General features: G+C 33.8%; 1 protein-coding gene across 1 annotated transcript; it reads left to right on the top strand.

The window, feature by feature from the left end:
• Positions 1-103: 103 nt before the first annotated feature.
• LOC113498569 (golgin subfamily A member 7) lies at positions 104-6,002 on the top strand. Its single transcript, XM_026878625.1, has 3 exons — positions 104-456; positions 3,926-4,078; positions 4,539-6,002. Exons 1-3 carry the CDS (start codon positions 301-303, stop codon positions 4,716-4,718), a joined length of 489 nt encoding a protein of 162 aa, XP_026734426.1. The 5' UTR covers positions 104-300; the 3' UTR covers positions 4,719-6,002.
• Positions 6,003-18,783: the final 12,781 nt, after the last annotated feature.

Genomic DNA, 18,783 nt, shown 5'->3' with positions numbered 1-18,783 from the left:
ATGATGGAAAACTAAAACTAAAACATTAAATTTGAAGTCCTCATTATTTTAAGAGAAGTTTCAAAACGAACATGTTTAATCTATGGCAACAATGTCGGCCAGAGATGTCGGTTGACAGAGAATGTCAATCACTGACGCACGTCATTGTACTTTTGTCGAAATTGAACTCGAGAAAACAGATATTTCCTGGTATTTCTAATAGATTCGTAACGACGATGCTTAGACTATGATACATTCATAACATAAAGCATTCTTTTAGTGTTACTTCTGTGTTAATGGACGTTAATTTGTGAGTTCCAAATGATGGCAAATAATCGTATACCTTCGGGTCCCAATACGCCTGGGAGCCAACAGACCCCTACACAGCAAGGAATCAAGATATTTATACAGAGGGACTATTCCGAAGGCACTGCTGTGAAGTTCCAGACTCGTTTTCCACCAGAACTCGAAGATCGGGTGAGTGAAAGTTCGTTGTTTATGTGATGCCTTGAGACTCGAGAAATGGGCGCGTTCGACATCTACCAAGTTTGACGCTTGAGAAATGATGTCAACGCGTATTTATCCTTGTTTAGTCCGTCCTTTACTTTAGAAAACGTTTTTAAAACTTAGTTATGTTAGGTCTTGTAAAATTTTCTTAATCACACTAAATTTTTGTTAAGATAAATTGATTGGTTAGAGTTAGATGTTGTTTATAACTCAAGAATCGACTCTTGTCTCACTTAATTGTATGAAATGTATGTCAATAGCGTAATTTCTTAGCCTTTTTGTGTCATGTCCTTGAAAGATTACTACATTTTTACAAGATTAAAATAACAATTATTGAGTACAATCAGCAAATAACACTAATCATAATTATCAGTCAAATTAGAAAAAAAATAGCTTTAGTCCAAAGAGCTTAAATTACAAAGTTTGGTTGCTAAATATTGCAAGCTTAGATAAGTGCCATTTATAATCTATCCTTTTACTGCCCAATACTTATTTAGGTCACAGTTATCAGCCAATAAACTATACTTGTTCAGCTGTAGTAAATGTTAGTACATACTGACCTCTTTCTAAACAATAACAAGGGTTAAAATTAATACCTGTTGATTGACCTAACCTAATTAAATTGACTCACTGTGCACTAGTAATTCTTGTAACTTTAAACTATATGTTTGGAAATATCATGGGTTTTAACCAATGTTATTTTTAAGGGAGAACCTATGTGGTGACTATGAGGCCTTAAGTTCAATATTGTTTTTCAAACATTCAATTATTGTTTCATGATTCTGTGTACATGACTAAATCTAGTAATATTATAATTATATCTTTTTTAACTTTCACACTTCTAACTGTAATGTTAACTACTTTCTATTATTCTATAAGTTATAAGTCCTGTTTTTTTTTGGCTTTCTAGGATAGATTTTGCTTATTTATTTACTTAACAGTTTAGGTCTGAAGTCTTTTCCGAAGCTGTGTTAGACTTGGTGCTTAGTCTTACCACATTCAGCTTAGCCCAAAATCATAGCATTATAAGTATCCACTTTAAAAACTATCTTCACCTCATCAATTTTATCTAATACAATAGTAAGATAACAATAGACATTTCTGTAATAAAATGTCAACATGAATACTAGTATTATGAGTCACTATCTGTTCTGTGCCGACTTTGTTGGGTTTTTTGGGTTAATATAAAGCCTTTGATACTATTGATTCCTATACACAATGAGCCAGTTTAGAGCCTAAATGAGTAGCTTATGATACTCAAACATGTTTACTATTATTATTAGTATTTTTAAAATCAGTTTAAAAGTCCCAGAGATATCTACATTGTCACAAACTGACAAATCTATTGTCCTTACCATATATTATTCAAGTCAAGTTGTAGGTTCAAATCTTGGCATGCATATATCTTTTATTTTTTTTACATAATAATCACATGCTTAAAAGGTGAAGGAAAACATAATGAATAATCAATGTCACTTGCAAATATATTTGAAAGGTTTTAAACTTCATCAGAAACCTACGGCTTAAACTCTGTAACCAGGTAAAACATATGAAAAACAAAGATTATATTTTTTTCTATAATCACATTAGTATGAAATCTAGGTTTAAGCTAATTAGAACCATCCACTGGCCTTGCCTATGTTATTGTACAAATTTGAATATGAAAACAATATGTGGAAGAAACTATTTATACTTTAACTAGCTGTTGCCCGTGACTTCGTCCACATAGTTAGAATTTGCCCCGTTTTATCCTCATTTTTCATTGTATCTTCGCTATTATTAAACGCAGCGTGATGATATTATATAGCCTAAAGCTTTCCTTGATAAATGGTCTATTCAACACAAAAAGAATTTTTCAATTCGAACCAGTAGCTCCTGAGATTAGCGCGTTCAAACAAACAAACTCTTCAGCTTTATATATTAGTATAGATTTACAAGGTAACTCATGAGTGACTAATTACGTATGACATTACTGTGTAATTTAGTAACATAAACAGTAAAGTTGAGTTGTTGCTGGTTTATGAATGACTGTAGTTTATTGTTATTTGTTGTACTGACAAATCTCGATGGCAAAAAGGATTCCTGTACACAGCAGTAAAACTGTCATTGGCTGAGTATAATTATCATTGTTATTAAATGTTGTTTAGCCTGTATATTTTTTGGCAAAGCTTAATTATTTTATTAAATGTCACTTTATTAGACCTTGATCTTGAATTATTTACTTACTGAACACCATGTATAAAAACATCTTTGGTGTCAAGAGAGATTTTTACTTGATTATGCAATACAGTATTAAGCATTAAAATATAAAAAAAAATACTATTAGAGACCATTGATGTTAGAATTTGATGAAATAATTTGTACTTGTTTGACAATTGGTTCATTATTAATCAGGTTCTTGTGTCAACCTCATTAGGTTTGTAGTCTCAGGCAATTAAATGCATCAGGATATCATTATGCTAGTTTCTTGGCAAGCTAAAAATGTGTAGATGCAATTCATACTTCAAGGGTATATTTATTTTGTAATAGAACCCAATATAATACCCAATAGTCTTTAGGGATTATGTTTGAATTCCATCAATTTTGGTGTATATGTTATTTTTGGAATCCTTACTGTTCCTCACAATGATATGTTATGTTTGCAAAATTTTGTCAGAATGTAATTGCTGTATAAAGCCACTTTCTAATGGTCTGGTGGCGCAGGTTTTTTTAATCGTCTTGTTGCATAAATAATTATTAACATTTTGTTACCTGTTTCATAAAAATACTAATTACATCATTCCAAAACACCTGTTGATCATCTAGTACTACAGTTTTGCCACCATATGGCAGCACTGATATAAAAATCTTAAAGTGTTATAACTTGCCTTTTTTGACTCATGGCTTGATAAGGAAAAAACCTGTCATTGTGTTATCTCCACTGTTTATCTATTAGCGCAGTGGTAGGAGTATATTTAGGATCTGATTGTTTGTGTTTAAGATCTTAGTCTCGGAATTCTAATGCTAACATTTTTTTTGATGACATAAGCACTAATACTTTAATGACATTTTTATAGTCATGGCAAAGTTCGGGTTGCGTTGCTCTCGCTCTGCCTACAATGAGCACAACCGATAACACTCCAAGTAAGTCCCGGGATCGCTGGCTGAGTATGCCAGAGTCGCGATCCCGTGACTTTGGCTTGAGCTGTAGAAGAGGCCCAGGGTATTTTTGCCGTCGTCGTGGGTTAAAAGTCATTAGCGCTTCACCCCGTAAACAAAAAAGGAATGTGGTACTACTCGATGCAATGAAAAATAAAAACTACCCGCAAATCAAAAGCCTCCCCTTTTTTAAGTCAGTTAAATTACGATCCATTGCATACAGTAGACAACAAAAAAAGAAGGTCAAGACCCGTTATTAATTGAACAACTTAAACTAATAAGCCAAAATTAAACTTTCCAGATAGACAGACAAACATTTGAATATACAATGGAGCGGTTGAACGAGCACTTTGAAATGGCTGAAACAGCTGACTGTAGCACCTACTGTGAGGGATGTCTTGCCTGCCTGACCGCCTACTTCATATACATATGTACTGAGACACACTATGAAAAGGTAAGATCTTTTAATTTATGCCGTGAAATTATCGGTTGTCGATCTCAATATTTTGTCTAGTGGTGGATATGGCATATTTCTCTCTTCATACCATATTCATCTATAGACCGAGTATTAAGAATAGCCTGTAGTCGTTCTTAAATATAAGGTCGTAAGTGTGTATGGAAAAGACACAGATTCCTGATCTTAAACCGCGGAATTTCCTCTTTTGTCTCTTTGTTAACCTAAAGATCTTCAAGAAGTACACAACGTCAGTTTTTTCTTTATTCTTTTTCATATGAGCTCATAAAGCAGAACTGTCTGTCTCTTTGTGGAAGCACAAGGTCTATAGAAAAGTGGCCTGATTTGCTTTTAGAATATGAATAGCACTCTTTAAGGAGCTCACATTGCTGGCAATGATCTAAAAACATTTGTACTGTCTTTTTCTATTCTATTTAATGCTTATTCTTATCTTTTACAGCACTTAAGAAAAGTATCAAAATTCATAGCGACGCAAAATGAAAGAGTATACAACCCTCGCGGTATACACATAACAGATCCAATATTAAGGGGGCTCCGAGTCATAGAGATCACAGTTATAGACGTCCCCAACTGCCAGAGTCCGACTGGCAACTCGACCACGCAAATGAGGCATACATGACCACCACAGGAAAACCGGGAGTTCTTCATGTAACCAAGCAGGTTTTGGTTGTTATAGGAATTTGGCGCTTATGTGAACGGGATAAGGTATGTTGTGATTTAACGCGTCTTTTGTTTTTTTTTTTCAGTTCGTTTTCTTTTTATATTTGGTAGGTAGTGTCTGTTAAGTTGTATGTTTACGATTACTGAAACGCAACTGAATCCAAGATGTATATCTATCGCAGCTTTATACCCTAAAGTGAGATAGATAGCATGATAACTGAGTGACGTTTCAGTCTTCGACCATTAGTGTTCCGTTACAGATTATACTTTATGAACGTAAATAAAATTAAATAGGAAAATATGTTATCAGATTTACCTGATATTTTTGTTGACTCAGTCGGTTTAATTATTTTTTCTTAATAATAATTTGTATAATTCTGTGAGTGGTGTAATTAAGCGTCAAATTCGTATATCGAAATCAAAACCATAAACGATTTTTCAGTATAGACTGTCTTTTTCCAAAAAGTTTCCACTGAGTCATAGAGTTTCATAGATTAACGTGTAGATGGGACCACCGTGTGGTTTTCTATGTGAACGTAATTTTTATACCTAGTTGAGTGTGACCATCGTGATTGTTTTGTGAAGTGATTAAATAATAATGATTAGATTGACCTTCATCTAGCTTCGGTAATGTTATTGAGTTTATTTTATCTTATCATTCATTCTTTCATGACATGACATTCTTAGCGTGACTTTCAATGTATATTATGTGTTTACGGTTCATTGCTTTTACTATTAGCACTTAAAGTGGGAAGTGATGTAAAAGGTTGAAGCGAGACGCAAATGTTTAGTGTATAGCGCCATCTCGCTTCCACGATGAGTAAATTCCTGCTTTAAGAAATTATTGTAAAGTCACTTGGCCAAGGTGGATGGTATTGTCAGTGCTGCAGAAATATGTGAATGTATTGAGCTAGTAGATATATTTTTCTATTATACCGAAAGCCGTCTATACACGAGGAAAGGCAAATCTCCAATACCCGACGATTTTATTCTCAAAGACGCCATGACACGATGTAGCCAACATTTTGTTGAATAAAGTGAAGCCGTTGAATAAATAAAATCGTCGGGCATTTTACATAATACCTTCCCTCGTGTACGCATAAAGTGCCTATGTAAATACCTGAAAATGTAAAAAGTAATTGTTACCTTTCCCCTAATCGACTAAGTCATTAACAGTCAATATTTGACGACCTCTTAATCGATGTTAACACTACAAACCAGTGACGTCACTCCAAATGTTACATCATCTCAAGGTCACCTTTCATTACTATTTAATCGTTCCTTTTGACAGTAAAGGCTCATTTAGATGAAGCGGTAAATATCATCATGTTGCAATACATTAGGGACATGCCCTGCTTGTTGCCTGTACACAAGTTGTATTTTTCTTATCATTAATGATGACGAATCCCTCAAATGTACTGCTCCCTAGCCAAGTAACTGCTGCAATGGTAAACGTCAATAGAAAACACTAGAATGTAAAAAAATATATATTAAAAGTAGACCTTTTTCTGGTCTTTCTGAAACGTGTTCCGAAATGTTATTCTTGTGAATAAGAATCGGCAGAAGGAACTCCAATATATGGAGATATAAGCTCTATGCCATGTCTTTGTTCGATAGGAATCATCATGAAAAATCAAAATCAAAGTAATGTCATTTACATAATTTCAAGGGTTTCTATTCAAATGCAGTCAAATCTACCTTGCAGCAACAATCTACCGCGACTTTGACGATATTTCGCGCCATGCCTAAATGAGCCTTAACATTAAGTACATAAAGGCTAAAGTGACTCCATTTAGATCCAACGACTGATTTTATTTATTCGCTAGCATGACAGAACTCCTTCTGCCAAATTATTCTTCCAATATGAATGGAGAATGTTAATATATTGTGTGAGAATCGGTGGCTAAACAAATAGTGATAAAGAACTAGCGTTAACGACTCGAGTTTGCTTGACGTCATGTGTAATTTAATATTAGAACTGGCAACACTCAACAATACTCACAGTGTTGCCATAAAAATGGAGCTAAATTATTCTTGTTGGTAACACTTGAGGTTTTGAAGTGAGTGTTGCCAAGGGAAAAATTATATTAAAATATGTGTTTTAATATATTTAAATGTAAATACACGATAAATTGTCGAGTGCTTTGCATATTTGTGTATGTTATATGTATTTAAGATCTTAATATATGTATTTATAGGTATATATGTATAAATTTCACAAGTGTACAACTCGAGTCTTTGGCTAATATATGTAGGTAAAATGATATACATTTTTATCATAAGATTAAAATATCAAATATCCTTGTTATATCATTTTATCTAAGATTTCAGCTATACGTGCGATCTAAGTCCATGTGGTATGTATTTCAAGCATATGTGTATTTTTAATCACAATATAGTCATTCCATTTATTTAAGTATGTTGCTTTGATTTTAATAGTTGAGTCTTCCTACCATTGTAATAAATTTGCCTCTTTCTAACATGTATGTAAAGAGAGAGAATGTGTAGTACTAGTACATGAATAGATATATATACTCATGCATATTTCCCTTGCTTGGACTAATTTTTCTTAGTTTTTAACGTCTACTCATTAAGCAGAACTCATTGTTTTTAATTAATTGAAACCCAGCAGCCTTATACATAGAAATATGCATGAGAAAACTGTAATGATACTTCCTACTTTGTAAGAGCAACAACAGCTCTAATTTTGCTGTATCTCCGCACACATTTGACCTGGGCCCCGATTCTGCTATTAAAATGACCGATGAATGAATGTTAATTGGATTAAATTTGAAATTATTCCTATTCTCTAAAGCATTTTGCCAACATAATAATAGCAAATTCATTGTATTGACCTTGAGTGTTCCGCCCCGTACTGAATTTCCAATTATTGTGTAGGAATAATGCTAAAGAAAATACGAAAAGTATCATTTTAAGCAAATTTTAATTCAGTCATCGACCGTTGTAAATAGCAGAATTGGGACCCTGTCTTGTTGATTTTGTGTAAGTGACCATGAATTCTAAACCTGAGATTGTGCGTTCGAATCCGAAACAGGATTAATATTTTTGCGATTTGCATAATTTTTTGTTGTGTCTGATTTAATATGTTTTGATTTATTAATGTCTGATTATCAAAAAGATTTGCTTATATTAGGGCCTAGATAGCCGTATATCATTGGCCTAGCCTTTTCCCAACTATGTTGGGGTCGGCTACCAGTCCAACCGGTTTCAGCTAAGTACCTGTGTTTTACAAGGAGCGACTGCCTATCTGACCTCTTTAACCCAGTTACCTGGGCAACACGATCACAATCACTTATGCGGTTATAGCTTAGCCACGAGCTCCTAGATAGCCGTGTATGAGTGTAGAAAAAAGTTATACGAACACGAAGACAAAATTATGTATAGTGATGTGGCAAAATAAATCGTTGTTATATAATAATATATATTCTGGGACAACTCACACACGGTTATCTGATCCCAAGCTAAGCAGAGCTTGTGTTATGGTAACCAGACAACTGATAAACTTACTTATATATTTCTAAATACATACATATTATAGATAAATTACACCCAGACACCAGAAAAAATGATCATGCTCATCACACAACATTTGTCCTGGGCGGGAATCGAACCCACGACCTCCGGTATAGCAGTCAGGGTCACTAACCACTAGACCAACAGGCCCGTCAATATTTCTCTTCGTACTTAACTAATGCTGTAAAAGTTAACTAATACAATTATTCTGAAACTTTTGATGTTACTGTTTTCATTTTGAAATACAATACCACATGGATTAAGAATCATGTAATTTTCTTATTTGGGCTTACATATGACTGTATTTGTGCATACAAAATATTTGAAAAGGAAGCTTCGTATAATTATATAGCCAATATGAATAGATAATTCAACTCATCTGTGTAGCCGGCGTTATGTTTGCGTGCGATTACAATAATTTACTTATTATTGAAAACTTTAATATGGTGATACCACTTCGTTACTGTATAGATTATAAACATCTTTTTATGCAGAATCTTTAGACTAATCATCTATACTAATATATAAAGCTGAAAAGTTTGTTTGTTTGTTTGTTTAAACGCGCTAATCTCAGGAACTTCTGGTCCAAATTGAAAAATTCTTTTTGTGTTGAATAGACCATTCATCGAGGAAGGCTTTAGGCTATAAACCATCACGCTGCGACTAATAGGAGCTAAGATACAATGGAAAATGTGAAAAAAACCGGCCAGGTATACCTAAATTATTACTTAGAAGATATAAGTAACCCACGGGGACGAAGTCGCGGGCAACAGCTAGTTAGATATAGTCTGTTGACATTTCTTCTTCTTTTTTATCTTTTGCTTGGGCTACAAACACACGGCGCCGAGTTCTAGATGAGTTGAATTGTCTATGGCCTCTTTAAACTATGTATGTATCTCAGTAACTATTTCCTATTCAGTAAATTGATTCATTTTGTTAATTGACTTTCATAATTAATTGTATTTTATTTGAAATTTGAGATTGCGAATGGATAATGTTCTTAATGGAAGAATATATTGTTTTAAAACTGTAAATATCATGCTCTAAAGGGCTTTATAAATTTAATTCTATAAATTGTATCGTTGTAACTCCTTTAGATAATTGGGTTATGAAAGAGATAGAAGATACTTTGTGAGTTTAAACCATCCGTATAGTTTTAAATATTAAAGCAATAATGCCAGATTTCTGCAAGTAATTATAACAGAATATTTTTTTAGACTCAATCTTTGGGATCATTTCCAGAGTGCTTAACAGGTCATAACTTTATATTTTTGTACCGAAATATAACGGTTATGGAGATATTAAGCCGTTACTTAACACTCGCATTGCCAAGTTTGCTAAGTCTTCCCATTGTAATAAACAAGGTTGAGGTACAAATTTTGCATTAATATTTTTCCATTTGAAAATAGCGTAAATCAAACATTTTATTCAATTTAGCATTGATAAAACAACCAACAAATAAGTAAATATTTATTGTATTTAACATCACATTATATTCGCTGAAAAAAGGAAAACTATATTTCTCACTAAAACTACCTACCTATAAAATTGTTAGTGTAAGAGTGAACCACCAATTGTTTCAAGACCTGTGGGATATGTTTGTAATGTAAAACAAATTTTGTAATATATTAGGGATGCTATCAAAACCAGTGGGTAGAACACAACAACAGATCGTAAACCATCTATTTGGTATACCTACAAACGAAATATGCCCCTAGACTTGATTGCACACTAGCGCCATGTTAATAAGAAATATCCACAAAAACTTTCACATAAATTACGAAGGTGTAAACAAAATCGTTGCTAGGAAGAGACACAATGATGGATGGATTCCAAATAACCGAATTGAGTAGACGAGCATTTATTTAAACTTTTAGACTACCTTCACAATTATTTATAATTTTAATATAAAATCTTTTATTGCCTGAGAAATTATAATTACTAATTTATATAACCTCATTTATAAACTTGTAACTTTTAGTTTGAAACGCCTTCTTTTATGTAAATAATTCTTAAGCAAGTTACAAGGCGTTTAGAAAAAAAAAACCTTTTATTTATATAAAGTATAAAAAATGTTCTTAAAATAGTTAATGATTAGTGTAATGATAAATCCTTGTGTATTGCTGAAATGATTGGAGCGTAAACTTTATAATTTATTCATAATTGTAACATCAGGGTTGTACAAAATGTGACATTTCGAAAACTGGAGATTGCCGACTAGTTTCGGAGTCGACTTCGAAACTATTCGGGAATCTCCGAAAGTGGTCGGGATTCGATAAGTGTTGTTTATTAGTTTTTACGGTACACAGAAGTTAATTAAAGATATGTATGTTAAAATAGAATTATAGACTGTACGTAATAACGCCTCTATTTCACAATGTATATTAGAGGAAGCATTTTGTCATTTTTATACGAGAACAATGATTTTCAAGTGGTCAACATCTGCAGGACTTTTTATGTGTTAAGTTAGTGAGCGAAAATTCATCTTATTGCTTTGGAATAAAGTTGATTTTAATGTAGTAAGGTTAAAATAGCTAATAAACACCAGATTTTTTTAAAGGAAAATCGAGGTTAGATTGTTAAATAAACTGAACAGCGGGCTATTCTTACCGAATCATATGATATCAGTAATCAGTTTCATTTCTCTTAGACATATTGTATTGTATCAACCGTAAAAGACCTGCAAATGTTGCCACAACATTAGCGAAAGAATTTAAGATAGTTTAATATCAATTGTTATCACATTTGCATGTAACTAGGTATATGTATAAAATGCACAGATAAAAAATGATATTAGAATAATGTTGCAAACAAAAATAACTAAATTTGATCCTTACGAACTAATGTTTAGTTATAAGTTATAGAGTATATTGTAAAGTTAATATGACTATTATTGAATAATTGGAATTATGTATGTGAATATTTCTTTTTTGTAATAAAATTGTGTAAATTATTTTATTTATAATTCATTTTTATCTAACGTCCTTTAGCTCCCTGTAATTATAATTTCTTAATAGACCCAAGGCTGGGAAAAGGTTCGCCTAGATTTTGCTATAAACTTTTGACTCTTATCCAGAAAAACCAGTGGGTATGACAACCAAAAGACATATTCGATTGCACGGATAGCCTTGTGGTTGAGATCACCGCGCTAACTATAAGCGAAGTTTCGCAAGTTCGATTCTTGCGTAAGACTAGCGTTTGTGTGAACGCTAATCATTAAATGATTGATGAAATTCCTGAAGGCTAGTCCCGAGTCTGGGTGTCTTTGTGCATGTGACTTGAATGTTTGTGAAACCCTCCGCGACACGAGGATTAAATTTCCTGGTGGTATCGGTTTATTTTATTATTTATAAGGAAATACCTATAATACTTATTTTACCTGCAATATTATAGAAAAACCTACAGCAGCACAAACACATTTAACGTAATAGCATTGTAATTTCATAACTGGTAAGCCTTTTCACCTTGACTTCAACTTTGACCTTATCTGCCTCCATTTCTGGCTGTATATTATAATTTATGGTTTATATTCTAATATAATAGAAGTGAGCGTAAATCCACATCTGTTTGTCTCGTAAAACAAAAATACATAAAAGCTTGGATATGGGTCGCATATCACAAAGGTTGTACTGCAGGCACTAAAATATTATCTAAAGAAATCGTTGAGGAATATCTATGTTGAATTTCTGAAGGGCTGACCAAGCTATCGTTTGACTGCTAAAAGTAAAACAATAATGTGACTACTTCTAACACCAATGTTAAAAAGCACATTGGTTAGGTATTCCACCCAACGCTGAAATTTTAACGGTAAATCCATTTCGATAAATATAAAAATTGAGGTTAAGCAACTATTAGTACCTACGGTCATAAATTTGATGGCTGACCTTTTGCATGGAACCTCTTAATTTTGCGAGTAAGATTCCTACTTTACCGTTTGTGTTTGTCGTCTATATAAATACTTACCTAAATTTATTTTTAATGCGGAAAATGTTAATCTTGCTTCCGCCTTAAACATTTAACTTAAAAACATCAGAATGACGGAAAAGCTGAAGTAATTACAGGGGTCATAAACAAAAACAATTGAGTCGACTTTACGAGGGCTAAGAATGTGATACCAACGCGTTATTCTGAAGCGCTCGTAAACAGACTTTTATAGCATCTAATTACATGGCGTTATTATTTTCGTCGTCTCCAAGGGAGGGTCTCACGTTCAAGTTTTATGCCTCTGTTCACCAGTTTTCTAAGAGCTGCTGTGTTAGCCAGAAAAAATGTACCTGTTCGAAATAGCGACGAAAATTGCTGCAGAAAGGCTAGGTTATTAATATCTTCAGGATATTTGACGGTCCCCAAGCAATGTGTGATAATTCATTTATAACAAATGATAATATTAGCTATTTAGTACAAAGGAAAGGATTTTCAAATGATTGTCTTACGTCTACCTAAGTTACCTACCTACACCCGCATGCTAGAGGTTTAGGTAAATAATTTGTTGGTTATGTTCTAGAATGTCTTATTGCCTTTATTTTTACTTATTAACGGAATTCTTTTAAAGAAACAATTAATGTAATTTCCTAACAACCATAAGATGAAATTACCTTCAATAGCAATCCTTAATCTATTTGAAAAGTCTACGTGTTCATTTTTATGTAAGTGTCAAAATTAATTAATTTTGTACTTTTGCGTTTGAAAAAAAACAGTAAATAAAATAGTAAAAATAATAAAGTTTCACATTGACCACAAAGGCCACTATTACTTTTTTCGACTGTTTGATAAGATCAAAAACTATAAAGTAATATTATAAGTAAGGCCGAAAACGGTTGAAGAACCTTTGCAACCGTTCCTTTCAAGGAAACCCATCAAATAAACAAACATTGATTCGCATTCAAATGATCTACATAAAACACTGCCGTTAACTACGCCATCTAGATGCAGCGACTGGAACTAATGCGCTTAATCAAACAGTAATGGTTTCCGGGATGTTTAGAAATTTTAGTATTACCCGAATGCGTTAGGACGAGGGTTATGTTTCATGTACGATGGAAGTGTGTAATGTAGTTTTTATTGAACTCCCTACTGCTCTAAGAAGTGAATAGTTTTGACATGAAATGAGGTAGGTATGTAAAAAGACGAAACCCACAACAGATGCTTGTGCGTTTTACGTCATGCTACATTTCATATTAGGATCCCAAGTGGTACTCACGATGTAACGATGATCATCTTTTTGCTGCGAACAGCCAGTTTGATATGAATATCTGCGAGCTACGAACGCCAGTCCGCTGCGAATACCTTTTTGCTAGGTATATCCAGTTTGCTACGAATGTCCAATTTGCTACGATTAACCATTTTGCTACGAATATCCCGTGTGCTACGTATGTCCTGTATGCTACGAATGTTTAGTTCACTACGAATATCCAATTAGTTACGCAAATTCTGTTTGCTAGAAGTACCTCCTTTGCGAACAAAACTAGTCAAGCAATCCAGATAGACACGTCAGAAAACTGTTATGCAATAAATAATTATCAACGGTAAGACGAAGTGAACATTTAGATCATTGAAGCATGATGATAATAAATATCAATATTTAAATAAACAATGTGGAAATTGAGACAAACAGCTTCCTACGGTAAGATCCTGGATGAAAGTTATAGCAGTGTGGGTTGGTATGTGTTCTTGTTGAGGGTAGTTCTAAAGAATAGTTAACTTCTCACTATCTGGTGGCTGGTCTAGTTCCTCTAGTCAGTTGGCATCCTTATCGTCGTCCTACGCGTCGATAGTCATTTTCTGAAAGTATAGTGAAGACAGTTTTCTTTGATGACTTGTCAAAGAAAACTGTCTGATTGTGAGAGTAGAAAACTGTGAGATTCTTCTTGTCCATCCCATTTTTAGAGAAATAATCGACGTTGATTATGAATGTAATGGGACACGTATTTTTGTCGAAATAAAAAAAAGTTTCACGTTGAGTAGGTATAATATAATTATATCACTTTAACATGCTTCAATCCATTTTGTTTGGTCAGCTTTATTTTATAAAAGTGTCATGATGAGGTCCCTCTTCAGAACCTTAATTCGATTTATCTGCTTTGTTTGACTATTTATAAATCAATCTTATTCAGTACTTCTTTTTCACACGAAAATGCAAGACAAGCCACTGCACTGGACCAGAGCAAGGATTTGTTCCAACGCAAAAATCTCAATCGACCTTAATTTGCATTTTTGCTTAGCATTTTACTTGAGGCACGAGGAAGCCAGTAAAGTTTTACTATACAACCAACAATGAGATAATAATAAAATAAAAGTGCGCTTCTGTTTTATGTGCCATTTGTTCTGATATTTCCATGTGCTGCGGATAACCTATTATTTTGAATGACGTCATACGGCAAAACGGAAAACGGTAAAGTATTTTATTAGTAATGTTTTGATAACCCAACAACTTTTTGTAGAATACCGTACCTATAATTTTTTCGACCGCTTTGAATGTAATAACTAATTAGTTATCGACTGCACGGATAGCCAAGTGGTTCTGTGGTTGAGGTCATCACGCCAAATCCACTGTGCGCGACGTGTCGCTGGTTCGATCCCCGCGTAGGACAAGTATTTGCATGCCCAACAAATTTAATGCTTGTTCTGAGTTTGGGTGTCTTTGTGCATGTGAGTTGTATGTTTGTAAACCCACCCGCGACACAAGGATTAAATTCCTTACTGCGGGAGTCGTTTTTATTAATGTTCAAAATCACAATTCGAAATCCAGGTTTCCTCAAGATATTTCCTTAAAAAACTGGTATCTTAGAATTAGAATGGAGCGGCACGTACGCTTAATATTAAAAGAAAACACGTTGGTACCGAGGTACCTACTCCCCGCTTGAATTTATTGCTAATGAAGGTGATCAATGCAGACCACCTTCTAATTGTTAAATCAAGAAATTATCTATAACCACCATAGTTATCACTAACTATCATAGCTATTTTTCGTAATAATATACCATCGATCTTTTGGTCCTTGGCGCACACACGATAAATTTTACGATCACGTAACCATACTGTTCCATTTTAATCTATATCTATACTAATATATAAAGCTGAAGAGTTCGTTTGTTTGTTTGTTTGTTTGTTTGAACGCGCTAATCTCAGGAACTACTGGTTCAAATTGAAAAATTCTTCGAGGAATTCATCGACGAAGGTTTGAGGCTATAAACCATCACGCTGCGACTAATAGGAGCGAAGATACAATGGAAAATGTGGACAAGTATAAATCATGTGGGTAGGTATAAATCATAAGTTATATCTTCTAACCACGCGGACGAAGTTGCGGGCAACAGCTAGTCTATTATATATTTGGGTCCCAATGTTAAGCTTTAAGATCCTACTCTACAATATTAAACTAAGCAGCATCCTGAGTAAAACATTAATCACATTCAAAATTGAGTTTTAAAACTAGGTTAAGTATTCAAATAGCGTGCCAACAGGGACCTGATACAACAAAATCTAGTCGTTTTCATTACAAAGAACTAGAAACAATAGCCCTCTAGCGACCATTAAATTAATATTTCAGTTGGAGGCGAGTTTAATTATAAAAAGTAATTACATCTAAAGGTACTCGTAGGTAAGCATTATTCGTTGGGTATGAATAAGTCAAGCTAAATTGGAGGTCAAAATGACCGAAGTAAAAAGGATTATTTTTCTGTAGGTAAGTGATTTTGGTTTAGCCGAGTTCAAAGAAATATTAGCGAGAAAAAAAAGAGCAAAATTTTAAATTTAATAATTCGTCAATTTAATAGAGGTTTAAGTTACTAATAGAAAGGAGACGATTTGATTTATTTTGATAGATATAGGATTTTTCATATCAAACTTATGCCAAACTAAAACTTTATTACTAAAGACTTTTGGGTATAACAAAGGACCGAAAACTGAAACACGAAACTTGGAAATGTCGTTTAATTAATACTGTAAGCGGACAGAGAGAAGACTGGGGACCATCGCCTCTTAACTATTACTGTAGAGGAAGGGAGATGGCAAGCTACCCGGCGTAGAGCGCCATCTCTGTCCCACGACTACAAGAGCCTCACTTAATGAGGTTGCGGTACACCCCGGTTCCTAGAAACTTAAGCTATTAATATGAATAAATTAAGGTTGTTATGTAGCTTCAGTGTTTACTTTTTAACGCTTGAAGACGTTGGAATGGAAAACGTTGGTAAATTTTTTTTCTAAATGATTTTATATTGTTTTTTTCTTTTTTGATTTGATTTCGTGATTAACTAGTGGTTAGATGCCCTGATTGCTATGTCGTGGGTTTGATTCCCATCCAGGATTAATGTTTGTTTAATTGACACGCATTTGTTACACGTTTAGGTGTATTTTTTCTATATGTTATTTATTAACATTGAATATGTTATTTTACCTACTTATCAGTGGTCTAATTTGCTTGGTTTGACACTTAACTAGATGACTTTGCGTGAAAGTTGTCAAAAAATGTTATTATGTAGAGCGTTGTCTCGCTTCCACAATGCTGCTGTCCTACTTCAGTAGGATCCCTGGACAGTGGTAACCTTTTATAGCCCAAGCAAGTGATAAGAATGCTAAGACACGCGTAAACGTTAAAGTTTAATATCACATTTTACGATAGGACGAGGAAAAGTGAAAACGTGGATTTTTTGTAGCAATACTTCAAAGGAAATAGGTCTTAGAGTCCTTCTGCGTTTATATTTTCTCTGGCTAGTTAAATTAATTCCCATTTAATTGTTGGTTCACATAAAAGACGCGGAGTCTTTTATTGGTTTTTATGTGAGTCGGAAAATGATACAACTATTTCAGTCAACATATATGAGACTGATTTGACTGACGGATAGCGTACTGCAGTGTACGACGTGTCGCCGGTTCGATATCAGCGTAGTACAAAAATTTTTATTATCCACGAATCTTATTCTTAGTCTTGATGACTTTGAGCTTGTGTTTTAAATATTTGTGAAAAGGTAAGTAAACAGCTCGCAAGTCAAGCAAAAAATCAATTTAAAAAACCGTTATTAAAATTACTGCCATAAAGTTACCTTTTCATGAAATCACAAAACGTATATACAATATTTCTCCTGCATAGAATTTTCACGTGAGTACTTTTCCGGGCACTTTTCTTGGCCCATTATATTCAAATTGTCTGCCTTTGTACACAATAAGGCATAAACCTATTCTTATACAAAAAGCCTCGCTACGGAAGGCGCTCGTAAAAGGTTATTTACTAGGCAATTGATTACATAGCAACTTTATTCATACTTATTTACGTCAAATAAATCTAAAGCGGTGTAAAAGTCGCGGTTTACGAGCACTTGCCTCTGTTGCTTGGGCTCATATTTCAGATGGCTGACAAATGAAGAAACGAACATATTTTAATTTGGATAAGTTTTTTGAAGATACGTGTCTATTAATTACCATTGTATTCAGCTTGATGAACTTAGTAACAGGAAGGTTAGGTTACCTACAATAATATGAATAAACTAGCTGTTGGCCGCGACTTCGTCCCCGTGGGTAGAAGATATAAATTATGATTTATACCTGCCCTATTTTTTCACATTTTCCTTAGTATGTTCGCTCCTATTAGTCGCAGCGTGATGGTTTATAGCCTAAAGCCTTCCTCGATGAATGGTCTATTCAACACAAAAATATTTTTTCAATTTGGACCAGTAGTTCCTGAGATTAGCGCGTTTAAACAAACAAACAAACTCTTCAGCTTTATATATTAGTAAGTATAGATAAGTGCCTAAAGGTAAAACATACTTTTCTAGAATTAGTTTGTAAGAAAGCACGAGCAAATAGATTTTTCCTTTTTGTGTTAGCTCTTAATAATAAAATATAAATAGCTTTTTACTACCAAGAGAGAAATAGAAAATGGAAAAAGAACGGAAATCTACAGTAAAGACGGAAAGATTGAATTCTAATTTATAATAATCTATATGAACTTTAAGGATCACGTAAACTGGTATGTTCGTGAAAACACTTAAATCACTTTTCATACCTATTTAACATTGCTTTCGATTCACTACGCAAATACTAATCTAGTAAAACTTAGATAAACAAATGTGAACCGTACGGGAACAACAAAGTACTATTGTTATTTGCTACGTCCAGAAACTGGGGGCCTACCAACATGTCATAGAGTAATATTATTGTTTGAGTGGAAGAGGGATGCCGCTCTACGCTGTGTATAGCGCTGTCACGCTTTCACAACCATCAGAAAATTACATTTAAAGAGTCCGAATACCACACCGTTCTATACCATGACCGTGCTATGAGCGTATCAGGAAAAAAAAATCTGTATTAAAAATTATGAGACCATACCCGCCAATACTAGCCAGTTCCATTACCGACTAACACCGTTTCTTTTTACTATAGATAATAGAGAATAGGTGATGGTATACCCCAGAGCCGCAACATTACGTAAATCACTAATGAGCACGCATGGACAGTGGTGAACAAAGTGCATTATAATAGGCACCCCAGCTGAG

The sequence above is a fragment of the Trichoplusia ni genome, chromosome 1, assembly GCF_003590095.1.
Source record: "Trichoplusia ni isolate ovarian cell line Hi5 chromosome 1, tn1, whole genome shotgun sequence".
NCBI classification, from domain to species: Eukaryota; Metazoa; Arthropoda; class Insecta; order Lepidoptera; family Noctuidae; genus Trichoplusia; species Trichoplusia ni.
This window is presented reverse-complemented; position numbering and strand designations above follow the sequence as displayed.